At 42.1% G+C, this 26,617-nt stretch overlaps 1 protein-coding gene across 1 annotated transcript; it reads left to right on the forward strand.

Moving 5' to 3' along the window:
• The first annotated feature begins 1,915 nt into the window (after positions 1-1,915).
• On the forward strand, positions 1,916-26,384 carry LOC310825307 (sodium-coupled monocarboxylate transporter 1-like). The gene is made up of 15 exons (XM_083698682.1): positions 1,916-3,096; positions 6,882-6,947; positions 10,227-10,278; positions 11,573-11,640; positions 12,471-12,625; positions 14,333-14,473; positions 16,389-16,518; positions 17,290-17,378; positions 17,868-17,980; positions 19,908-19,975; positions 20,895-20,981; positions 21,705-21,889; positions 22,493-22,596; positions 22,929-23,014; positions 25,528-26,384. Exons 1-15 carry the CDS (start codon positions 2,746-2,748, stop codon positions 25,657-25,659), a joined length of 1,827 nt encoding a protein of 608 aa, XP_083554808.1. The 5' UTR covers positions 1,916-2,745; the 3' UTR covers positions 25,660-26,384.
• The last annotated feature ends 233 nt before the right edge of the window (positions 26,385-26,617 follow it).

Genomic DNA, 26,617 nt, shown 5'->3' on the forward strand with positions numbered 1-26,617 from the left:
TTTGAGTTCTAAGACCACTGAGGCCGACAACTTTAATTACTTTACGTAGAAAGAAGTTACATATTTAAATAGGGTTTACTATTTAAATCGGCATATCCGTTTGAGATCTTACCCAGCTGAAAACCAGTCCAACTGACTTCACAACATGCTTCCAAATGAGGTTCTTGCATTCTCCCAGCTTCCCACCTAATTATTATTTACATTAGGAAAACAAGGGATTATCAAACTATGTTACTGCTCCAACCAGAGCCCTCTGCAGCAATTTTGAAGGGAACTTGAAGCTCTCCTGTGCTTTGAGTAATTCATCCACTGGTGACACCACAGAATATTATTTAGGACACAGAATATACAAAGTATATTTCCTGGAATGTGAGGTTTGAAAATGATCCCACCATAAGCCTAGATAGCTCAGTTGGTTAGAACACGGTGCTGATAATGCCATGGTTGCCAGTTTGATCCCCACAAGGGACAGCTGCATATTCCTGCGTTGCAGGGGGTTGGACTAGATGATCCTCAGGGTCCCTTCCAACTCTACAATTCTATGATTTCTATAAGCATGTTTTCTCTGTGGTATGCCCTATTGATTTAGATGGGGACAATATTTTAAGTATGCTTAGGATTGCAGCCTTAGCTGTAAATTGTATGTAAAAAATCCTTCAAGAAACCACAGGGGTCCATCAATCAGGGTTAAATACTAATCATTCATCAGTCCCATTTTTGGATACTTTAGTCACATGGACCATTGGGAATTTTTTATTTGTTTCCCCTATATAAAAAGGATACTGACCGTAACACTTTATTACATTTTAAATTGCATCATCCATACAACCTTAAATGTAACCTACCTTTGGGCCAATTTTTGCGTAGGAAAAGGAATTCCTCTACTTTGGACGCATACCAATGAGCAGCAGGTGAGCTAGAGATTGCCTGGTAAAGAGAGCCTATCCCTGGCATATTATTCATAAAGCCCAGGTGAAAGCAGATGCATGTGACAGACGGGACCTTCTTGTACCCAAGAGCAAAATACCCAAGAGATGGAAAACTCCAGTTGAATGCAATCAAACATTGGTGAGGGCTCATCATTAAGCCTATCTAGTTGCAGTGAAGCCAGCAAAGAAGGTATACTTTGCTGCCTCCATTGCATCCTCATTGTGCCACCCAGCAGAGCTTTTCCAGGTAGTGCGGGACTTCCCTGTGGCGCCTCAGAAATGTGAAATGCTCTACCCAAAGGGGTTGCCTGGCACCTTTGTTAAATATCTTGAGATGTCAGGCAAAACATTCCTCTTCCCTCAGGCCTTTGGCTAATTAAACAATTGATGGCCTTTTAAACTGTGTGTGAGTGGGGTTATTGTTTTTGTTTCTTACTATGTTATGTATTTTTGTGCTTTTGCATTATAAATCACCTGTGATTCTCAGATGAAGGGTGGTACAGAAATTTAATAAATAATAGTAAGTTCCCTGTGGCATCTTAGCTACGACTTCTTCCAGTGCATAAAGCGGGAAGTGGAGGTGTTGGGATATATTAGCTGCTTTGCATAAAAGTATGAGTAAGCATGCACTAAAAGCAGATATGCCACCCATGTGTCAGTCAGGTGAGACAAGCAAGTTTCATTCACAAGGGTTCATCACGGCCACAGCTAGGCTGGCACACCCAGTCTTTGTGTCGTTGGGACTCAGTATCTCATGCCTTCCCATTGTGCAACTATTTCAAGAGCGGACCTTCAGCCTCTGCTGGAATTAAGCCCTTGATTATGGGAATTGAGGCGTTTTGATTTGAATAACGAAGGGAGGCTCCCCTCTGAATTCAGGACAATTACTTCCTTTAAGGCGAATCCACCAGAGTCACCACTCTTCCTCGGGGCGGGGCTCTCCCTCCTCCAGTTGCGGGAGGCGGGGCTGCTTTCAGCTCTCGCCACTTTTGCTGCTCTGTCGCCCAAGCCTACCTGGGTCTTGTCTCGTGCGCTCTCCCTCTCGCGCTGCCTCTGGCCGAATCGCTGGTGGTGCTGAAACGAGGAATCCCCTCGCCTGTGGCTCCGTCTCGAGGCTGAGAGAGAGACGGGAGCTGTCCCTTGCCGCTGTACTCCCGCGCAAGGCAGGCGACGAGACCGGAGACGAGGCAAGCTTTCCCGCGGCGCTGGGCGAGGAAAGAGAGACGAGCATTCCGTTCACCGGCTGCGCTGAGAGGAGAAGCAGCAGCAGCAGCGCTGGACGGCGCCTCTCGCTCCAAGAAGCTCCTCTGAGAGGAGCGGAGGCGCGTGAGGGAAGAAGAAGAAGAAGAAGAAGGGAATTACTAGAAAGGGGAGGGAGAGCGGAAAGGAAGGCGCGGGGTAGGAATAAAAGAAGGGAAGAGGGTGATGAAAAAGAGGAGCGGATAAGAAAAGCCGGAGGTCTTCGTGGGCAACCGGGAGGCTCCGGTGGGCCCTTGCGGGTGCGGAGAAGCAGCAGAAGCGCTTCCCGCGCCAAAAGGGCACGTGCTGAGAGCGAGCGAGCGCGCGAACTGCGGGGGCGCCTGGGGAAGAGGAAGCGCGCGCGAGGAGCCCGCCTGCCCATCGTCTCCCGCGCTGAGGGAGGGAGAGAGAGAGAGAGAGAGAGAGAGTTGCGCCGAAGAGTTGCACCAGGCAGCAGACGGCCGCCTCCGTCCCAGCGAGCTTCGCCGAAGAGAAACGCCGTCCTTCCTGAAGGCACCAGCCCTTCTTCTCCGTGGGCGCTTTCCTCCTGTTTGTCAGCGCCGGCATTCCGGGCGCCATGAGCGGCTGCCAAGCCGTCGGGGGCTTCGGCACGTGGGACTACGTGGTCTTCGGGGCCATGCTGCTCATCTCGGCGGTCATCGGCGTGTACTACGCCTTCGCGGGCGGCGGGCAGAAGAGCTCGCAGGAGTTCCTGATGGGGGGCCGCAGCATGTCCGCCTTGCCGGTGGCGCTGTCGCTGACGGCCAGCTTCATGTCGGCCGTGACGGTGCTGGGCACCCCGTCGGAGGTGTACCGCTTCGGAGCCAGGTTCAGCGTCTTCGCCATCACCTACGCGCTGGTGGTCATCCTGAGCGCCGAGGTCTTCGTGCCCGTCTTCTACCGCCTGGGCATCACCAGCACCTACGAGGTAGGAGGAGGGGACTCCCGGGAACTTTCTCTGGCGCAGCTGCTGAACCTCCCGAGGTTGCTTTCAGGGTTAATAGAGTTCCTTCGCAGTCAGGACCTCCGATTCTGCTCTTCGGATCATCCATTATATTTTAATATCTTATTTATAACCTGCACGCACAAACAAATCAAGGCAGCATGCAACAAATGCATATAAAATCAGCAAAGGGCATCCATGAAAACACACTTAAAACGTCAATAAATGTTAACTGGTTAAAAATAGTAAATTTACATTTCGTTTCCGCATTGTAATATATACACACACACACTTACACAATGGGGACAGGGCACAACAAATGCATAAAGACTTTCCGTCTTGTAGCCCCACTTTTCAGCCCTCCATTTGGAAAACATTAGCTTTAAAGAGTCTTCTGAAATGTAGAAAGCAGCCAAAGGAAAAATCAATGAAAATCCCAAAACAGTATTTGTAGATCTGTTTTGCCCGGCTCTTGTGGTAAACTAGTTAAATCCAAGTGCCTGGTTTATGAATTAGGCTGCACATGTAGGTACATGTTCGTGCAAACATTTGCCAACGTACAAATCTTATTGCCATCAACTAAAGACAACCAGCCCATGCCCTGCCACCACCACCACTCTCAAACCTCTCTCACTCAGGTGATGGGAGTTAGGAGCAAAAACCACTGTAAAACAGTGCACCTATCTCTGAGACCATTTCCAGTTTTAGGTGATGATTTCTTAGCCCCATAGCAGCTTGATCATTTTTGCTATAGGGCTGATTGAAGCCATTTGGAGAAGTCATTATGAGATTTGGAGTGAAATGTCATCAGTATGCTGATGGTACACAATTCTGTTTCTCTGTAACATCTGAGTCAGGAGAAGGTGTGCAGATTCTGGATCAGTGCCTGGATGCAATGGTGGGCTGGATGAGAGACAATAAGCTGAAGTTGAATCCATCGTGGTCTCCTTCATAGGCGCCGACTCCATGGGGCCTGAGGGGGCCCGAGCCCCCTCAAAAATTCGTTTGGGGGGGCTCCGCCCCCCCAATAATTTAAGAAAATTATTACCGTATTTTTCCGGCATTCTGCCTCAGGGTCTTACTGCCCACCCTGCTCTGTTTCCTTGCTGTGTTTGCTCAAACGGAACAAAGAGCAGGGAAAGCCCCTCCCCTCCAGGCAGAGGGAAAGCAGAGTGTGTCTCTGTGCTCCGTGCAGGAGGGAGAGAGAGAGAGCGAGAGAGAGCGCGCAAGCTGGCTGACTTGGGTGGGTAGGTGAGGGAAAACTTTTGCCTTCCTTTCCTCCCTCCTCCTGTTATACCCCTCTCCTGCATTCTTAGCCAGCTGCTTCTCTGCACACCCCTCTCCTGCTCCTTGTCCCTTCTGTGTTTTTCCTTCCCTCCCCACTTAAAATGTGGTTAAAAAGCATGGATCCACATGGATCCTCAGGATCTTTGCATTGGGTCAGCCCAAATTCACCATCAGATCACATAGCATGTCCATGGCTACAGCCTGCCCCCCAAAAATCACGCACCCACTGTTGCCTGGGGCTGCAATGGTGCAAAAATGTGGTTAAAAAGCATGGATCCACATGGATCCTCAGAATCTTTGCATTGGGTCAGCCCAAATTCACCATCAGAGCACATAGCATGTCCATGGCTACAGCCTGCCCCCCCAAAATCACGCACCCACTGTTCCCTGGGGCTGCAATGGTGCAAAAATGTGGTTACAAAACATGGATCCACATGGATCCTCAGGATCTTTGCATTGGGTCAGCCCAAATTCACCATCAGAGCACATAGCATGTCCATGGCTACAGCCTGCCCCCCCAAAATCACGCACCCACTGTTCCCTGGGGCTGCAATGGTGCAAAAACGTGGTTACAAAACATGGATCCACATGGATCCTCAGGATCTTTGCATTGGGTCACCCCAAATTCACCATCAGATCACATGTCTGTGGCCACAGCATGAAGCACAAAAATGATACATCCACTGTTTCATTCAGAATGTTTTTTCCCCTTGTTTTCCTCCTCTAAAAACGATGTGCGTGTTATGGTCAGGTGCGTGTTATAGAGCGAAAAATACGGTAGTTATATTATGCTTTGTAAAATCACAAAATTATGTTGGTATTTTTTATTTTCCTTGTTTGATGATAGTTACCTTTTAAAATACATTCAGTAATGAGTTAAAACAAATAATTATTACGGTAGTAAAAGAGGCGGCGCGAGTAGTTTTGCTCGGTGCGTGCGACTGGCCCAGCCCCTCTTTCCTTTTCCTCTCTTCTGCTCTCCCGCCGGGCGCCTGAGGGAGAGTTACTTAGCGGTTCTGAGGAGCCGCTGTTGTTTCGGCAGGGGAAAAACCGCCGCCCGCGAACCGCCAAGCTCCCTCTCTCTTTCCAGCCTCTCTCTCTCTCTCGCGCGCGCGCTATGGCCAAGGAGGAGGAGAAGCCCTTCAGCCAGTCTATGGCCGAGTGGCGGAGGTTCATCTACAACCCCAACAGCGGCGAGTTCCTGGGGCGAACGGCCAAGAGCTGGAGTGAGGTGGGCGAGCGAGCGAGCGCGCGCGCGTGGGGAAGGGAGGGGAGGGGGCGGCCGGCACGAGGGGCGGTGGGAGGCGAGGCGCGGCGGGCACTTGCCTTGCCCACCACGCATCTCTCTCCTTCTCGGTCTCTCTCCCTCCCTCAGCTGGCGAGGGGGCCACGAGGCGGGCGGCAGCAGCAGCAACGGGCCGGGAGCGGATCTTAGAAAACTTCCCGGGGCAGGACCCCAGTATGGGCCCCCCCAATATTTTTTATAAGTCGGCGCCCCTGGTCTCCTTGGGCCACGTCTCCTTGTCTGGGAATTGGAGAGGTGAAAGATTGCACCCTTAAGGAGCAGTTTTGTAGTCTGGGGAAACAACAAGCAGCATTAGTGCCTTCCATCAGCTTCGAGTGGCTCAGCAGCTACAACCGTACAAGGATATATCAAGGAGTACCACCAAGCAGTGGCGTAGCGTGGGGGTGCAGGGTGTGTGTGTGACCGTACCGGGCGCAACATCTGGGGGTTAGGGTTAGGGGGCGCAAATTACTTGCCTTGCCCCGGGTGCTGACAACCCACGCTACACCACTGCCACCAAGCCACACACTTGCTCCTTAAGAGAGAGAGAGTGGAACCTCATCCAGAACAGGTAACTTAAGTTATCTTCTAGTCATGAGAACCACCCACTCAAGGAGCCTCTGTTGAGCACAGTTTATTTGCCTTCATCTAGTCTACTACTGCATTCAAGTGTCGATTCAGAGCTTTCACAGCCTCTCCCAATTGAGCAGGTGTGGGGAACTTTTATCCCTCCAGCTGGTGCTGAACTATAACTCCCACCATCCCTGGCCATTAGTCATACTATCTGTCAAGAGTCATCCCTGCTCATGCTTAGATTTATTTATTTTTTGGTGAAAAAAGAATGATTTAAATAGGACTCTCATACCAACCAGCTTTTACCAACCAGCTTTTACTGATGTCTTTCACATTTTTAATTTGGTTTTACTGTGCATTTTAGGCTGTATGCTGCCTTGTGATATTTTATATGAAAATATAGTCTATAAATATATAAATAAATGCATACAAAATAAATATATAGTTGCAGTAGCAGGCAAAAGAAAATAAGGAAAATTGACTACGATCTGAGCAATCAAATAATAAATGGAAAATCAACCCCTTTCTCCTCCAGATTAATATAATCTTCTTCAACGTGAAATGAACTGTTCCTTCATGACTACATCAAATTGTTCATTACCGTTTTATGTATTTACTTTTACAGTATTTAGAACTTCGATTTAATAAATACCTCCGCCTGTGTGGGACATTTCTCTTCATTATACTTACGGTAAGGACATTGATTTAGAAACCTCAGATATTAAGAAATGTATAAATCATACTAATTGGGTGGTACAGTATTCAATTAAGTTTTACTTGGAGGAATAGACCCACTGAAATCACTGTTACTACTACTGCTTCTTAAATTTATTATCTGCCCTTCACCAGCGAGTCCCAGGGCATGTTACTACAACAACAACGTAAAATTCATAAATTAAAAACAAATAAAACAAATTACAGCCATAGGAATAGGATGGGTCCTGAAAACAGACATCTCAAGTATCAAAGGCCAGGCTAAAAAGATAGAAAGAGATGCATCTTCAGCATTCAAGGAAAGCCGAATAGTGAATGTTACAAACATAACTCTGTGCCAAAGAAGTTCCACAACTTAACCTAGTCATATTCATTAATTTCAGTAGGTTTACTCTGAGTAAAACTTGTTTGAATGCCATCCATTGTTATTTAGCCTAGTGTATATGAAGCATGTTTTATCTTCCGCAAATAATAGCTGTAATATAAGCTTGACATTAGCAGCTTCAGTTGTGAGATTGTGAACAAGCTTCAATATAGTTATTTATATAAATTACATATGGGGGTAATCCTTGCCCCACTGAAATCACTGAGAGTGTTGTAACTCATTACAAGACATAAATATTTAAGGAACTGTCAAAGGAACTCTGAACTGAACATGCGCCCCAGTGGCACAATGCATCTGGCTGTTAACCAGAAGGTTGGTGGTTCAAACCCACCCAGGGGCAGGGGTGTAGGGTTCCATCTCGGGGGGGGGGTGACAAAAAGGCACACCGCAGGGGCTTGCCCCACTGCCCCAGAGGATCGTGCTGCTGTACCTGCATGTGGAGGATTGCCCCATCCCCCCAAGCAGAGGATTGCCCCCCCCCCCGGGTACACGGCATGGCCACCGTTCCGGGTGCCCATGCAGCCAGGTCAGCCACTGCCCAGGAGTAGCTGTGGGCAGGATTCCTGCATTGCACGAGGTTGGAATAGATGCCCTCAGGGTCCCTTCCAACTCTACAATTCTATGCTACAGTGTGAAGTATTCTTTTATTTATACAGTCGTACCTTGGTTTCAAAAAGCCTAGTTCTCAAACATTTTGGCTCCCAAATGATCGAAACCTGGAAGTGACTGTTCCAGTTTTTGAACATTCTTTTGGAAGCTGAATGTCCAGCGGGGTTTCCACAGCTTCTGATTGGAATCAGAAGCCACACTTTGGTTTTCGAATGTTTTGGAAGTCAAACGGACTTACGGAACGGATTCCATTCGACTTCCAAGGTACGACTGTATTTCATGCACAGGGTGCCTCAGTCTGCAGACCTGGCACTTCTGCAAATGTCACATAATATTTGTTCTGCACCTGTAAGGAATTGATAATTTGTGATGGCAGCACCTATACTTTGAAACTCCTTGCCCATTGATATTAGGCAGGTACTTCTGTTGTACAGTGGAACCGTGGTTCTTGAATGCCTTGGTACTCAAACATTTCGGCTCCCAAATGCCGAAAACCCAGAAGTAAATGTTCCGGTTTTTGAATGTTTTTCGGAAATCGGATGTCCGATGCAGCTGTCCGCTATTGTTTCCAGGGCACCTGCACCAATCGGAAGGTTTTCAAACATTTTGGAAGTCGAAGGGACTTCCAGAACAGATTACGTTCGAGAAGTAAGGTAGCACTGTACTCTGTTCAGCACTTGCTAAAAACATTTTTGTTTAAGTTAGTCTACTCAGACATATAAATTTTAATTTGTAATATTATTATAATAAATTTTAATATATTGCATTGTATTATGTATTATATTTCAAAACAGCTGGTTTTATTCCGGTATTAAAATGTTTTGGTTAACTTGTTTTTAGCACCTGACTTTTTGGGGGCAATTTTAATGTATATTTTATGTAAATTGTCTAGAGGTTTTGATGATTAAGTGGCATAGGAATGCTATTAAATAAGCAAACATGGAATAGCATTGGTGATAGAACAGAAGCCTGTGGGACATTCACAGCATGAATGCCATGGGGCTGAATGGGAATCTGCTGTCTGATAGTGATTCTGTAGAGAGGAATGGAACTACTATGGAACCCTCTGTTACAGCACCTGCAACCCTCAGTCTCCTAGTCATCCAGTTTCCCAAACTTCTAAGTTCATTGACCCCCTGAAGAGCTTATTTAGCTGTCATGAACCTAACCCAAATTCTTATTAATGTACATTGAAACAAAGTAAAAAATATCTAATCAACATTTACTAATCACCCATCACCGTTACTAGGAATAATAGAATGTAAACTACAACAAAATAAAACAAGCCTAGCTCTGAAGCTTAAAAGTTCCAAAGTCTTTTAAAGTCTTCTTGAAGCTTTTATCGCGTTGCATCTTTAGAGAAAGGAAAGTGGAGTATTTGAGAGTGTTAATGTCAGGACTGCCGCTAGGTCCCAGCTCACAGAGGACCAATGCCCGGTGGATGTTATATACAAAAGTCTTTATTAAAGTTCAGTTTCCATTTCCAAGCTCTGGGCGCGCAGACCCACGTCTTGACGCTAGACCGGCTAAGTCCCCTCTGACTCACTGCTCCACCCACACCAGTTTAAGATTCTAGCCCGGCTCCACCTCTTACGCTGTTCTTTCCTTCGCTGAGTCCTTCTGCCCTCTGGGGTTTCCTCCTTCCTGGACTCCTCTGACGCTGAACCTCCTGAGTCTTGCCCCTCCCTCCGGCGGGCTTTAGGACCTGGCTCCCTTCCCGGGCTCCCCGCTGTGCCGCGCTCCTGTACATTTGAACTTGGCGCGCGCGCCCAGCCGGTGACTTTCCTTCTGACCGTTTCCCCGCTTCCTGATGTGGGCGTTGCCAAACCTGACTCCTCTCCTCCCTCTGGTGATGAGGACACTGGTCCCGACTCCTGGGACTCCCCCTCCCCACTGCGCTCTGGTGGAGAAGCTGGTCCTGATTTCCAACTGCTGCTCAGGGACTCCCCGCTAGCCCCTTCCTCCTGGGGCTTCCCCCCTGGAGCCCCCTTCGCTCTGGCCACCGGCGCTCCCTTCTGTGAGTCCTCCGATTCGCTAGAGAGGCTCGTGGAATAACTCTGGCCACTGTCACTGCCTGCGCCTCCCTCGTACTCCTCCTCCTCACTCTCCATTTGCTCCCCCTCCTGTGTCTCTCCTTCTGAACCCCTGACAGTTAAGAATTGTTTAAAAAGTGAAACTGCTCCTGTATGAAGGTTTTGTTTTTATCAATAAAATGGGATGATCTTTAAAATGTTTTGTTTGTGTCTGTATCCTCTGTTCCAGATATTATACACTGGAATTGTCATTTATGCCCCAGCCTTGGCTTTAAATCAAGGTAAGATGAATAAATGAATTTATGGTAACAGAGCTTATTCTTTAATATCTGTTATCAATTATTGTATAAAGCAAGACCTATTATGAAGCCTTTGTATATTTCTGCTGACTTCAGCAAAGGTTTGTCCATCTAAAATTCCAGCATCAGAACAGCAGCTATGCTTTGAGAAGTAACTTCTGGCTAACGTCTGCTTTCATTACCATACAACATAATGTTGTAAATATTCTAGGCTTAATGGACCCTAAATATTGTGGAATGATGGTTTCATGTGGATTTTAAAGGGGGGAATGCATAAACTATGTGGTATAGTTATTTCTTGAAAAATATACATAGATGGTTAATTCAAATTTTTATATTTCTTGATTTACTCACTGCATTTCTAGACTAGATCCATCAAGAAGGGCAGTAGTCATATTAAAACAATAAAATCAATATAATAATAAGAATTAAACCAATAAATATAAGCCAAACAGTTAAAACTATATCTATGAAACTATTTATCAAGTATATCTTTGCAGCAAGGGTTCACAACTCAAATCACCAAGGCAGCCATTTTTTATGTTCAATTTCTTGAATTTTATTCATTACATTCATAACCTGTCTTTCTTCCATGATGAAACTGAAGGACAACCACACAGTATTCTCAGAAAGTCTCCCATCCAGTCAATCACCAGTCTATGACCTTCTTAGTTTCAGAAAGATTTATATATCATGCATCTTTAGACCAGCTTTCCCTAGCTTGGTGCTTTCAAGATGTTTCGGACGGCAACTTCTATGGCAGCATGGCAGCTTTGGGACATGTCTTGGGACCATGGTTCTGGCCCCTACACAGGGAGTCTTGGTAGGCTACAAATCAGGATGATTATCAAACATCTGGCAAGCCATAAACTGCACCCTTACAGGTCAAATTAGAATTGTCTTGGTGGAGCAGAGCAAAGTCCATCCACCCTATAATTTTGTTTCCAGCAAAAGCAAGCCAACTACCTCTGGCAGCTAATGAGCTGAGCATGATATTGGTGTCATTTAATTGTTGTTTACTGAGAGGATCAGATATCGTTCCCTCTGTGTGCAGGTTCTATTTAGTTAACATAGTCAATAGCATCTGTTGTGCAGAGTTGTTTTATGGGCATAATTCCAAATAAGCCTTGTATGGAAGAAACAATCAAAGGCCAAATTGTAATTAATTACCACTAAGAATTATTTCCAGTACTCTTTGTATCTGCTGTTCAAACACCAAAATAAACATCTACCATAAAAAACTTCATTCCTTTACACTTTATATTTTCTTTTCTAGTTACAGGATTTGACCTGTGGGGTGCAGTGGTTGCAACAGGAGTAGTCTGTACCTTCTATTGCACACTGGTATGTTTAAAATTCATTTTATTATTGCATATAAATATTTTAATAATTGAATGCAAATTTTCATAAAATTATTTGAACCCCATAAAATTATTTTATATAACACTGCGAAGGTCTTGCACCGGTGCCTGGAAGCCGGGATGGGCTGAACCCTGACAAGACAGAGGTGCTATGAGTGGGCAGTTCTCATATCTGAGTATTAGGTGGACAACCTTTTTCTGCAGGGGTTGCTCTCCTCCTGAAGGAAGAGGTTCGTAGTCTGGTAGTACTCCTGGATTCCAACCTGCCACTGGACTCTCAGGTGGCTTCAGTAAGCTAGTTCGCTCAGTAGTCCATTCTGTAGTGACTCCCCATCCAGACTACTGCAATGTGCTCTACAAGGGGCTGGCCTTGGAGACAGTTTCAAAGCCACACCAAATGCAGAAGGATTGGTGAGTGGTGGAGCCCTATGGGATCATGTGTCATGGGTCCTGAAAGTGCTGCACTGGCTGCTCATGAGCTGTTAGGACCAATTTAAAGTTTAAGTACCAGACCCAAAGTCTTGAATGGTTGGAACACAAGTACCTAAAAGAGTGCCACCCAAGGCCTTACAAGTGGTAGGGGAGGCTCTGTTGGTAGTGCTGTCTCTGGGTGCACCAAAGCTGGAGATGCTGTGTTGTCTCCACAGCAGTGGAATGGCTTGGTTAGAAAAGTGCATTGAAGTTGTTAGGTCCTTCAGAACATTAATTCTGTAGGGGTGGGGGTGGGATTCCCTTCTCTTCTCTTCTGATACATTTTTTTGACAAAGAAGTAATCTGGGTTGTATATTAATCTATCTGTTTGTCTTCACATAGGGTGGTCTAAAAGCAGTAGTCTGGACGGATGTTTTTCAAGTTGGAATCATGGTAGCAGGTTTTACATCTGTGATTATACGTGCTGTGGTTGTTCAGCATGGCATTGAACCAATTCTAAACGATTCCTACCATGGAGGAAGATTAAATTTCTGGGAGTAAGTTTTTTATTTGTTTCAGCTACAGTATTATAGCAGAATTTTGCAACTAAAGCTTAAATATATTATTTAACTTATGCATCATTGTAATCAGTGTCATTTATTCTAGGTATATGCTTAGGGTAAGGTTATTAGTTATCTTATAAAGCATTCATGAATAAAAATGTAGAGTTTTTTTGTGCAACATAAACAATATAGTTTGCAGAAAGGGATCATTTCTGCATTTCTAAGAAGCTTTAAGGTTTGTTTGAGAACTGCTATAATTTTGCATTGCCCTTAACAATGAATGTGCTTGTGCCAAAACCTTAGATTGAAAAAAATGTTTTAAAAATCTACATTGAGTCAGGGAAAATCTTGAATAGGCCACACTGCATGCAGTGTGGCAGACTAGCATTATCACTATCTAACCAACACTACTCACTAAGCCTGTACATTTCTGGTGATGAGCAGGGAACGGTAGCTGATAAAAGCAACAGCCTTGACATTTCATCCAAACACAGATGGAACAGAGACTTATTTGAATGACTGAGCATAGGGTTGACTTCATTTCTGAGCTCACTCTGTGGTAGCAGAGCAATCCTCCTTCTGCACCACCACCATTGCATCAGTGTAGTGTCAGTTGACTTACTTCTTCCAAGTAATTTGAGGTCTAGAATAGGTGACTTCTCAGTGACTCATTGCGACAGACACTTTATATACATTATCTTGTATCCTCTACATCTTGGACTCCATGTTGATTCCAGAGCAGTTTTCACTTCAGCTGCAGCAGCTGCAGCAGCTGTGCTTTAAACCCTTGCCCATCCTGGCTACATCTAGCTGGCCACAGGCCTGGCAAGGTGCCTACTGATTGCTCCACAAGTACCACCTGAGTTCCTCCCAGGTAGTCGTCCCCCCAAGCTTGTGAGACTGGCTGAGGTAGGCTGTGGCAGGAAAAAGTGACAGTGAGAGGGAGCACTACAGCCATGTGGCATTTCTCCTTCCAGCGCCAGGTTGCTGAAAGACGGGGTAGGGAGTGTGCTGGTCCAGGACGGGTCATTGCTCCTGTGACTGGCAAGTTTGCCAAGGAAGCCCAAGGTGGCACTTGGGGGATGCCATCTCACTTAAACATCTCCCAAGCAAACTCATCAGGTATGGGTATGATCTTGCCTGGATCAGCATTCCCTGTCACCTTCAATGACCTAGCGCTGAAAGGAGAATCACTGGACTGTATGAATGCATAGATTGAAAAAGGGATGCCCTGCCACCAGTCTAGGGTTGCCATATTTCAAAAAGTGAAAGTCCGAACACAAAAGTTTTTTGCCAAAAGTTGTTTGAGCTTTTTTACAAAATCTAAAAAAAAAAGACATTTCCCAGTTATTAAGAAAAATTAGCAAAAATGACATTGCCAACATCGGTTGCCATACGTCTGGGTTTTCCTAAACATTTTCCTGATTTCTGCCCAGACACTGCTTCTGACGTATGACAATCCTACACCAGTCCAAAGCCACCATGATACAACTAATGCTCTTATTCATAAGGAACTATTGCATCTTGAATTATGCATTTCAAATAATGTGCGTGTGTTTTATTTTGTGATTAGTTGAGTTTAATATTTAACCATTGTTATTTTTTCAGTTTGTTTGAGAACTTGTGTATAAATTGAATGTGAACATGGAAAGAGTCTAAAGACCATTTTTTCACAGTTTTATTTCCCTCCCTTTAATTTAGTTTTAACCCTGATCCTTTGCAAAGGCATACATTCTGGACAATTATTGTAGGTGGGACTTTCACCTGGCTTGGAATATATGGAATCAACCAGTCTCAAGTTCAACGATACATTGCCTGCAAAACCCTATTCCAAGCAAAGCTGTAAGTTCATTCTTTTGACCGACTGGCATAATCTGTTATTTGCAAAACGTTTCAATTTTAAATTGCATTGTTGATATTATGGGTTTAAAAAATCTAGTCATAAAAGATATAAATGACCTGTTTTCTATTTTGTGAACCTTGTCAAAAGCAAATACACATGAACAATTAGATTAGGGTAAATTATAGCAGTTTGTAGCTTTGTGTCTTTTTTAAAATTGTAAATGGTATAAATACTTGAACATTTACAAATACAGCTTACTCCTGCGCAGAGCCATGCAATAATGAATCTTGGTTTATTATATGGGCAACTCCATCCTAATTATTACATCAAATTATTACCATTGCATCCGCGACAACATCAATAATAATTAGCACCAATTACCAACTGATTTCCTTAGGGCTGTATCCTATGGTATTCCTAATGGTAAGGCTTCCATCTATCAGTTGAACAGGGAGGGAGCAGTTTTCAACAATTTTCACCTGCCCCACAGCTCCCATAATCTGTTTTGGAAGGTACCTCTAGATCATATTTAGGGAGGGGTGTGAAGGCCAAGGGAGTTGGAATTGCCAAAAATTGATTTCCTGTTTTCTGCTGACAAAAGCATTACCATTGGAAATATAATTATATAAAGTGTAAATACTTTACTAAAGTTCTAAATACACACATTTACTTTAATTTTTTGAAAGGAATTTTGTAACAAGTACCAGATTTGCAACCTGTTTCTGTACAAATTTAAGATAGAACTATGTTTCTTTTATAATGTTGATTATACTAATATGTGAAAAAATGGGTGTATAGACACCAAAAAAGAACGATGCTTTTGACTTTCAATATTGCCTTGCTATTGAAGAATGTTACAAGAAGCTAATTGCAATAAGACCAGGCCAAGTCAATTTCACCTTTTTATTTGTTTAGGTAGGATCAGGGTCAGTCAATGTTGGATCATGACTAGTGCCATGGTAACAGTAAGGGAAAAGTTGCTTTTGTTGCTTCACAGAAATGACATTCTTCACATACTTGCTTAGAATAACACTTTTAGAGAAAAGCTGTCAGGACTTCCTGTATCTTAAAATACCATAAGCAAAGCTTGCCAACTGTACTCAGACCAGAACGCTAGCAATTTATACTAGAGTTTGATTAAAAACAGTCGCTGGTTTCTGGAAACTACAGGAAGGGATGCAACACCACTGAAAGATAGAAAGTTGCTCCTGGTTGATCTTAGAAATAAAAATGACAAAGAACAACAATAAGTCATTCAGTGTATTGGACCCAAGCAGTTTAGCTATCGTAGTTATTGTGAAAATGTGTAGGCTTGAAAATGTGTAGGCAGTATGTGGTGTCTGCTCAGCAATCAGAGCAAGGCATGAATGGGATTTTCAGAGGCTCGGCTCAGTAAATAGAGGCTTTGCTTTAAATGTACTCTTGAATGAATGGAAGGCACTTACATCCCCAACCCCCACCCATTTCCTTTTGCACCCTGTCCCAGGGGTCTCTTGATCTTCATGAGTAGCTACTGGGGGCAGGCGCACTGGGGGTAGCTACTGGGGGCAGGATGAGTAGCTACTGGGGGCAGGAAAGAAGAGGCAAGAGAGCCCTGTTCTCAGTAACAAAGCCAACATCTCTATGAACATGCAGTGATATCAGAGCAGCAATGGCAAGCGGGAGCTCCTCCAAGTGACATGTGACGGCTTGTTTTAGCGACATGTACACAAACACACACATGATTGAATGTTTTCCATTGCCTTTTTAGCTAAATAAACCAGTAAGTACATTGTAACCTAACTAAGGTTCTATTTTCTTTGGCTGCCAAAGAGGAAGCGAGTTCAGGTACAGTGCAGTACATAATTACACAATACTATAACTGTGATTTACCAGGTATTTCCCAAGATTAAAAATGTTGTTATTTCCTCATAGATCTCTTTATATAAACCTCTTGGGACTATGGGCAATTCTTGCATGTGCAGTGTTGTCTGGATTAGCAATGTACTCCATTTATAAGGATTGTGACCCCTGGACAGCAAAATGTGTTTCAGCACCAGACCAGGTTTCGTATTTAACTTTCTAATACATATAGAATATTATCATACATATATACTTTAGAAGAGCAAAAGAAAGTACTGTATTAGCATTGCAGTTTTTGGTTTGGCACTGAGATGTGATGTTGAGTACATGGGCTCACTAGGTGAAGTCAGAAGACCACTCATTGGAAAGAAGGGCAGTGCATTTTACATTTTGCTGCTTGAGGCAAAGAGAAAAAAATATTTGCTCCTGTTCCCCCTACTCCAAGTAAAAGAACTGATTGGATTGGCAGGTAAATCTTACTACAACAATAGCAATGGGATAGTGTCCTTCAGCACACCTGAAAGGAGCAGGTTGGTTTTGTTATTTGGCACACATAGTTCTGATTTTCGACAGAAAGGAATGGCCAAGAGGCTCAGGAGAAATAGGTGGCTGGTGGCTGCTACTGCTGCTTCTCCCTACCATTTGCTGCCTTAGGCAGTTGCCTCACTCTGGCTAATGGTAGGGCCAGCCCTGAAGAAAGAATGACATTACATATTTGGAGCCAGTGTCCTCAAAAGATCTTGCATGATTCAATATATGAATGAATGCTATTCTAGGTTCCAGTTCCAATTTTGTACCTAACTTCTTGTGCTGGGAAAAAAGATTTAAATTGTATATGTATTTAAGCTTAGAGAAATGATAAAGAATGAAGATAGTGAAAGTTACAAAAATGTGGGGAAGACAACAAAATTGAAATGATTCTATAACAAAATTGAAATGATTTTATAATTTATATGTATATTGCTTTTTTCAGCTCATGCCATATTTGGTATTGGATATTCTACGCGATTTTCCAGGTGTGCCAGGACTTTTTGTGGCTAGTGCCTATAGCGGAACATTAAGGTAAATTAATCCTGAATCCATTGCAGTAAGGGGAAAATGTTCTTAATGAATTCAGATGACTACAGTAACCTTTATAAATTTAATCAGTGGATTAATCAATATAGGCTTCAGTCTTCTACCCACTTCCCTGAGAATAAGGGAATCCTTCTGGGAGAGATATATCGGCTGCAATCCTGTATACTCACATTTGGAAGTAAGCCCCACCTAACATAGCTGGATTTTCTCTAAGTAAATAAATACATATAAATATAGGCAGTGCTTTTTTCTGGGAGTGCTCAAGGGTACACAGAACTGTCACCTTCCCCAAATGTTAACAGTATGGCACTTACTTACTGTAATGGTGAGTACTGGCACCTTTTTTTCTTTTTCTTTCTAAAAGCGCTTAATATTGGGTTAATTGATGGGAACCTATTCTCGGCCTTTTGGCTAAGATCAAGTGTAGTATCTGTTCTTCTCAGTTTAAAATGTACTATATTTCATCTTCCTTAGTACAGTGTCCTCTAGCATCAATGCTTTAGCCGCTGTGACTGTAGAAGACCTCATTAAACCTTACCTCACATCACCCACTGAAAAGAAATTATCTTGGATTTCTATGGGGATGAGTAAGTCTTTATCTTTTCAAGCTTCAGGAGCCAAGTCTTTATTTTCTTCTCAGATATTATGGTGTTTATAGTTTCCATTAATGTTGATAAAGTTAATATTATATTACTCTAACATGTTTTTATAGGTAACTTTTAAATATAATTAAATAAATTTATTTAAATGAACTATTAGAATAATCAAGGTTGTTGTATTATCAACCTTCTTACAGAATTATCTTGCTTCTTGCTATTAAGCAGGTACACAAGCCTATTCATATCACCTATTAAATATAGTACAATTGGCTGTACAATCAGAAAATTAAGCAAGCAGGGCTTGCAAGCAGATATCCAATGCTGAAATTTAGTAATTTACAGTACAACACTATGCATATTTGCTCAGAACAGTGGCAGACTTTGGGCTTTGAAATTTCAGCGGTGCCTTGTGCAATGCCAAAATTTGGTGCACCCCTACCTTCTGTTCTCAGTCATTGTTGCAGCGCCCCCATGGCACCCTCTTGGCTTAGTGCCCCCCTCTGCTCAGAAGTAAGTGCCATTTTGCTCAATGGTGCATCTGTCGGTGCCATCTTAGGGGCCGTAGGCACTGGCGGAGGAAGAGGAGTATGGGGGGAGTGCCCTGCCCCCAGCAGCGCGATCCCCAGGCTGCCATTGTGGCTGCCCCCCACCCTCTCTGGGTGCCCCGCCCCTGTGGGCATCGCCCCCCGCCCCCAGGATGTGACCAGCCCTGCCCCCACCTGCTCTCCGCCTCCAGTGCTGGAGCATGAAGCTCCGCCACTGGCTGTAGGAAGTGGTGTAAGTGCTGCTCTGTCAGCAAAGATGAGGTCTGTTGATGGGACAACACCTATGTCACCCAAAGACCAGCGTGAATTACCTGTTGCCAGCATTATATCAGTGGTGGTGTGGCATGACGTCCCAGGAGCATGGCATGTTGGAGGGGCTATGAATCTGCAGGATGCAGAACCCCTTGTTACCCTGACACATTCAGAAAACGGTCCCCAAACTTCATTATTCCTAGGGCTGCCATTGTTAGATTTTTGGGGTACAGGCCTGTCCTCTTGCATTCTGTAAAGCTCTGTGGACATTGATGGTGCTCTAGTAATACCAAATAACTAATATACTATTATTATTATTATTATTATTATTATTATTATTATTATTACTACTGCTGCTGCTGCTGCTACTAACAACTGCAGCTGCAGTACCAACAGGAGATTGCAATGGGCATGAAGTATAATATGGATGTGATATGTAAAGGCAGCATTAGTACACCAGGATTATATCCAACATTCCTGAAGTTTTGGAATGTTGTTGCTTGTTTCCAGTGGGCACAGTAGCTCATATAGATGAATGTGTGGCTAGCACAAACTACTAGTTTGCCTCACTGCAGGATTAGTGCATGGCTGTCACTCCCTGACTGCAAATTATAGCTGTGAGGATGGTGGATAGTGAATCATGAAAATATCAAGCATTTATAAATCATTTGAGGACAGTGAACTCATCTATAGACAGCAATCTCCTTAGAGGATTGGATGAGGAATGTAAATGATTCATGTTGTGAACTTAACTACTAATACTCTAATTTACTTTGTAAGGACTAGTATTTCAAAAACTTAATTTCCAGTGGTGTCACTTTGTAGGTTTTGAAATGTTTTTATGTGATTTTTCCCCCAAAGCAGACAAGAACATGATCTTTTCTGGATTGTGATTATTCCTAGATATAATCCTAGCTGTTTTGTTATCAACCGTTGATTTGCTATCAAGAGTCAGTGAAACAAAACCCACAGGGCAAAACCTGCAGCGAGCGTTCTATAAATCTTGTGCAACACTTCTATAGTTTTTAATGGGTGCAAACTAAATTCACGGTTCATGGATTGTAGGTGCAGAATTCTATAGGTGCCATTTGACATTTCTGTATGTATCACTCATTTAGGTCTATTATATGGTGGAGTGTGTATTGCGATGGCTGCCTTGGCATCTCTTCTAGGAGGTTTGTTACAGGTAGGCGATTAATAATTCCTCAGTTCACATTAATTGACTGGAAGAACAGGACAAACCAATGGATTAAGTTTTATTCTTTATACTCCAAACTGCTTACTTTGGCAAAAGCCTTAAATTAGATCAAGTAATATAAGAAAATGGAGGATTGCAGCTAACTTGTTTTAAGATTGCAAACTTATATACAGTCTAGAGCACGCTACTTTTCATTTCATACTGGTGGGTCAATGTATCAAAATCCATGAAGGCTATAAAAAGCGGATACTGAAATCAGTGGGACATTAGGATAAAAGGCCAAACTATAACAGTAGTAGATTGGCTTTTAAAAGTCCCTTTTGAATCTCCTATTATATTCAAATGGATTTAGAAAAATTAGTCCATAGTTACTATGATTAAGCTAACTTATTACAAAAGAATGCACATAACCAGCTGAACAGATTTGTATAAAAATGGGTATTTTTTTGCAATGTTTTGGAACAGTAAGTTTAATGATAATATTCAAGCTTATGTTACTTTCAATCTACTGTCACACTCTTGAGTATGTTTCCGTCTTCAGTTTATTTCATTCATTCATTTTTTTTAAAAAGGTAAACCAAAACTTTCAGGAGGGCTTGATAGAAAGAGGCAAAGGGGCACTTGGCAAGAACCCTTTCCCTACGTGTCATTTCCCTGCTCTAAATCACACGTCCCTTAAATGGCTTTTGGCACCAATGGTGGCTAAGGAAAGTTAAGCGTCACCTGTCACTTCCAATTCTCTGTTTAATGCTTAACCTGTTACTATCACCTGCGTATGTCAGCAGTAGTATTTATTCAGGATGTCTAGAAAGTGATTACAAGGAAGCTAAACATTGGTTTTCATTTTCTTAATGTTCAGCATCACTGTTTTTGAGGACTGATATTTCTAGTTTTGCTCTTTCCTCAGGCAGCTCTCAGTATATTTGGCATGGTTGGTGGACCTCTTCTGGGACTGTTTTCTTTGGGCATCCTTTGTCCTTTTGCCAATCCTGTGGTAAGTGTTCTCCCTGTATTTTATTTATGACAGAAGAGCAGCCTGTTTGTATGTATGCTTGTATAGATGAATATATGTATTTATTTTCTATGCAACCTTTTTGATCCCAAAAGGTCCCTATGGTAAAATGCAAAATGAATTTAAATTGTAAACACACACACATAAGCAAGCAATCAAGCAAGCCAGAACAAAGGGAACACATAAGCTTGACAAATGTCAGGCTAACAATATCAGCATTTAGCCGGAAAAACCTGTATCACATATGAAGGATTGCCTTGGCCCAGTATACCTGAAGGAGCGTCTCCACCCCCATCATTCTGCCCGGACACTGAGGTCCAGCGCTGAGGGCCTTCTGGCGGTTCCCTCACTGTGAGAAGCAAAGCTACAGGGAACCAGGCAGAGGGCCTTCTCAGTAGTGGCAGCCGCCCTGTGGAACGCCCTCCCATCAGATGTCAAAGGGATAAACAACTACCTGACATTTAGAAGACATCTGAGGGAAGCCCTGTTCAGGGAAGTTTTTAATGTGTGACATTTTAATGTATTTTTAATCTTTGTTGGAAGCCGCCCGGAGTGCCTTGGGAGACTAACAGAATGTGTAGTTTAACCCTATGTAGATTTCTTTCCTGTGTTTTGAAATAACAATGGAGCATGGGGGTTAATGCGGGTTGCTTTTATTTCCCTCATCTTTCAAGTTTGAATAAGATTGATCTTTCTGCTTTATAGGGTGCATTTGTAGGTCTCATGGGAGGATTCACAGCTTCCCTTTGGGTTGGAATTGGAGCTCAGATTTACCCTCCACTTCCCAGTACTGCCATGCCATTAAATCTTTCAACGGTAGGCTGCAACATAAGCACCCTAGGCACAGAAAACTACTGGAATGGCTCCTTAGAAATTCAAGCTAATGAGAGGTAAATAGTAGATTTGTCAAATGTTATTTCTTGCTGACAGATGTTACTGTTCTTTGCCCAATAGCGTCTGATCAAAATGCAATCACATTAGAAGTTTTTTTCTGTTTGCATTGTTGGGAGGCGGATAAGGACTTTGTTTTGCAAATCACACACACAGAAAATGCTGAGCTTTTGTTCTCATATGTTACTACTGCATTTATCTCATATATGTACAGTAAACCTTAAGAGCGCTTATCATCATCATAAATAATTAAAAGGAGTAAGATAATTAAAAAGAGTTAAAAACACAAATACAACAAATACATTTAAAAAAGACTAAAACCCTAACAAGTGGACACGCATAGTAAAGACCCATTTATCCAGTTGGATAAAGCCTGTTGGATCAAAAATGTATTCAATTGCTAGGTTTTGACTGAAGTCTTTCTCTGGATGTTCAGTTTTGATTACTGAATATTGTTGTTGTTTAATTTGTATTATTTATCACTGTTTGAAAACCTCTTAACAACAATATTTAAATTAAATAAGGAATATGTATCAGTTTCCATTTTTAGATTTACATTGTAGAAAAATAACAATATATCTATCTGTTTCCCCCCCCTGCAGACCTGCCATTGCAGATTATTGGTATTCCTTATCTTATCTGTACTTTAGCACAATTGGAACCCTGGTCACAGTTGCTGTGGGAATAGTTGTCAGCCTTTCGACAGGTATGTTAATTGGTTGTGATTTTATTGAAGTAAAGATTATTTTCTAAAAGAAACTGAACTCTCACATCTCTATATAAACAGCTCCTTCAGTTAGCTAAAAAGAAGGCATTCTACCAAGTGGACTGACAAAGGTAGAATGTAGAATGGATGGCCCTCTTTATCCTGGCTGAGATTTTCAGGACCACTGTATTTTTGTGATTCTACCTTTTGCAAATTATTTTTACAAAATTATGTTGCATTTTAAATTGCTGTAACCTGCACTGGGAGCTTAGGGTGAAGTATGGATAATAAATTAAAGTAATAATAATAACTACTAATTGGATGTTTTTCAGGAGGGTTACGGCAGACTGTGGATCGGAAATTCATGCTCACCAAAGAGGACTTTTTGTCTAATTTCTCATTTTTGAAACCTAAACGAGTAAGTCTAGTTTTCTATTTCATTCTTCTTGGGCAGTAAAAGATCCATGTTTATTAGGATCTACATTTTATCCTAGTAAGTGGGGAGGGATATTTGGAGATTTTCTTGAGGGTGTATCATTGTTCCCAGATGGTAGCCATCATGAATGAATGAACTTCACTAAAAGCATGTGGTTGGAAGGGGAATGGAATAGAACAGAATGAAGTAACCATGGCTGGTTACCTAGCTTGAACCCAGAACCAGGAGGACTTAACATTGCAACATTTTACTAAACTTCCCACTGACAGTCTTATATAGATCAGCAAATATACTGTGCCATAAATGTTCATAAGCAGGTGTTTTCTGTATCAGATACATGATGTAATTTGGATATTTCAACATTATGTGTATTGATTTTCATGTGATATCTTTATTTACATGCTGAGTAATGCAAAGGTGGGAGAGGGGGATAACCAAAGGCAAACAAACTACCATTTTCTGTGCCCAGCTGCACTCACTGTGACTGAGTAGAAAGTGTGCATATTTAGAAATAGAGGGAGCTGTCTTATGCCAAGTCTGAGGCTGGTTCATCTAGCTCAGAATTGTTTCTCAGCCATATCTGAAGGCAACAAAGATTCAACTTGGGACATTCTGCATGCTAAGCATGTGCCCTACCATTATCAAGGCCAGACCACCCATGGGGCAAGCAGAAAATCCACAAACAGAATCCACTTGGGCAGTTGATTCCAAATGTTGATCTTTCTTCCCCCCTTGTTCTTGATGTAGATCTTCCCTCATTTCTTCTCCCCTCATGGGTAGAAGACTGCCATTTTGGGGTCTGCCTCAGGTGTCAGGGGAGCCCTGACTTGAAGCTGCATTTCCCCCTCCAATGCTTCTATTCATTAATGGGAAGGAAATAAACTGCCTCAGTTTGTCCCCCACTGTCAAGGGAATGGAAGGGCATTGGACCTTGCAGATCCACAGTGTCCTGGCATGACTTTTTGTGCTGGCTACAGACTTTTTCCACAGCCATATGGAGGGGTCCTGAAAAATCAGATCCAAGATAATATTTTCCTGCCATCGGAGAGGGAGACTTGATGCCCTCCCAGGAAATATTCTTTGTGAAACCTGGGAAGACCTTGAAGTGTGGAGTTCATGTCTTACTGTGTTTATATTTGTAAAAATATTCCTGTGTTAGCTGTAATCATGTAGTGAGCAAGTTGTCAGCAGCACAGTGAACCAAACAGTACTGCTAACATCTGGAGAAGCAGGAGAAGGCCATTTTTGCTTTGTCATGTGTCCATGAAGTGAACACCTGTACACAGTATATCATTAGACAGTAGCAATGCAGGAAATAGTTATGTGGCCCACTACAAAACCATATAAGGAAGAAATGCAAAGAATGAGCTTATATAGGGCCATAGTTTTCCTGTGTAGATGAAAATAAATCAAAACAAAAAACCACCAAATGCATATGTCATATAGAAGATTATGTAAGGAGTTTATTGCCATGATTACACAGAATTTGGAAGAGATATCAAACCACATGCAAGAAATTTATACCTTATCTAGTGAGTTTGTCAGAAGTTTAGTTGGCAAAAAAATTGAAGATTCTTCAAATAAATTTATTTACTGTAATCATAAACAGGCGTTGCATGGGGCTCCAGTGTTTTTCCATCAAAGACACTGATCATGCTCAAACCATTGTTAGTTTTAACAATGGTGCAGGCAACATGAGATGCTCCTAGACCAATCCATAAGTCTAAATACAGTATGTATATTATTAAAGAAACAGCTGTGGCAGTGTGGTACAGAAATATCTTTCTTATGAGAATATTCTTGCTTTAGTGTAAAATGGTATATCAGAATTGCATAAGGAACCAAAGCTGCTAAAGAATTATCTGTAACATAACCTCTTGGGAAGATAGAACCTGTCAAACAAGTTTTGCTAACAGTAGTTTTGTGCAATGCTTTTTGTTGCAAATAAATCTACTAGGGCTTCCTTGTCTAATCCACCAACATAATTAAAACAGAGAAATAGCTCTCTCTAGCGGTCATATATCTTAAAGCTCATGCAAAGATTCTATTATTATGTCATCTTTTCTCACAACTGTTGGCCTGAACAATAGAAGTAATTTCTTTTTATGCCAGGTGAAAATAGTGTCCGGGTGGAAATTAGGAAAATAGGTTGTTTGCCTAAAAAAAGCTCATCTTTTGTGTCCTGAATTTAACTTCTAGAAATAGGGCAACCCTATTTTATGTTATTTGTACCAGTGTTTCTAATGCAATGGGAAGGGAAGGGCGGCTTTACAGCAACTTTCATCCATAATGGGTGACGACAAAAATCCTTCTATTTTCTCAGGATTTAAAATGTATTGTTATTTTAACGTAGTGTAATTTATTATATTTTATTTTGGTTGCTGAATTTTATTATGTTTTTGTAAAACACCCTGGAAGCATAGGAAGGACATAAATCATTATTTATTTATAACGAAAGCTTTACTCCTCAAAGTAAAATACTATTTTTTCCCCAGGATGAGAAAATCAAAGTTTTAAACTGGAAACCATTCCCTGTGGCAGATGAAGGAACTGACAATCCAGCTTTCAATCATATTGAAATGGATTTCACAGATAGTAAAGAAAAGGTCAACGGTGCTCATATATGAAAATCATCTTGGACTCTTCGTTGAAGTTGGCAGCTACTTGACATTTATGCTTATGAATGGAGAATAAAATTTAACTAATGACCCCCTCCACACACAATAGTCATTACTACTGTGAGACATTTTATCTGCCCACCCTATCCAGGACTTCGGACAAATCCTACCTGAACTTCACGCCATCTTGAAGGAAGTAATATATTGGACAATATGTAGCTGAAAAAAGTGGAAGTACTAAGAAGCAAATTTTGGAAATTAAAATGTAACTCAACATGCAATGAGAACTGATTTGTGGATATGCCTGACCATTTCACTTACCTACTTCAGGTTCCAGTCTTGTGCACACTTACTTGGGAGTAAGCTTCAATAACCGAGTGTTATGGTAGCATCTTCCACAATGTGCTACACTCCAGATTTTGTTGTCTTTTGTATGCTCTTCCCTCCTTTTCTCTTTTGCATCCTATTCCATTCACTCTGCTGTCTTGGTAAACTACTTCTTCCCTCTTTGCCTTGTACATTCAATCTTTCTGCCATAATCCACACAATTTGATATTCTCCAGATGTCCCCCCTGCACAGGTGAAAACTGCCCTAATTCCTGTTATCAGTGCTGCCATTACATATTTTGCTGTTACAACATTAGCATTCAGTGCTTCTAAAAAGAAGTCTAATTCTACTTCTTCATCTTAAGAAAATAAGCCTTATTCATTAAAATCCCTTTTTATAACCTTCATTCTGTTTGTCCTCCTCCTCATTGCCTGACCTCACAATAAGATCTACTGTTCCCAAATCTTATTTATATTTATATATTCCTTGTCTTCAACATTAATAATTGTATTTTATATTTTACTCTGTGTAATTTTGGCTACACTTTATGTCAAATATGATGTGCTTCTTGTTGTGTATTGAGTCAAAGGATTTTATATCTGTATTATTATTGTCTGTATTGCATTAGGGTAAAGTAAC

The sequence above is a fragment of the Podarcis gaigeae genome (assembly GCF_964106915.1).
Source record: "Podarcis gaigeae genome assembly, chromosome: 10".
NCBI classification, from domain to species: Eukaryota; Metazoa; Chordata; class Lepidosauria; order Squamata; family Lacertidae; genus Podarcis; species Podarcis gaigeae.

Coding starts and splice junctions, on each gene's coding strand:
- LOC310825307 (XM_083698682.1), top strand. CDS start 2,746: ATGAGCGGCTGCCAAGCCGTCGGGGGCTTCGGCACGTGGGACTACGTG. Junction 16,519..17,289: donor GTGTTTCAGCACCAGACCAG/GTTTCGTATTTA, acceptor TGCTTTTTTCAG/CTCATGCCATATTTGGTATT. Junction 21,890..22,492: donor GAAATTCAAGCTAATGAGAG/GTAAATAGTAGA, acceptor CCCCCCCTGCAG/ACCTGCCATTGCAGATTATT.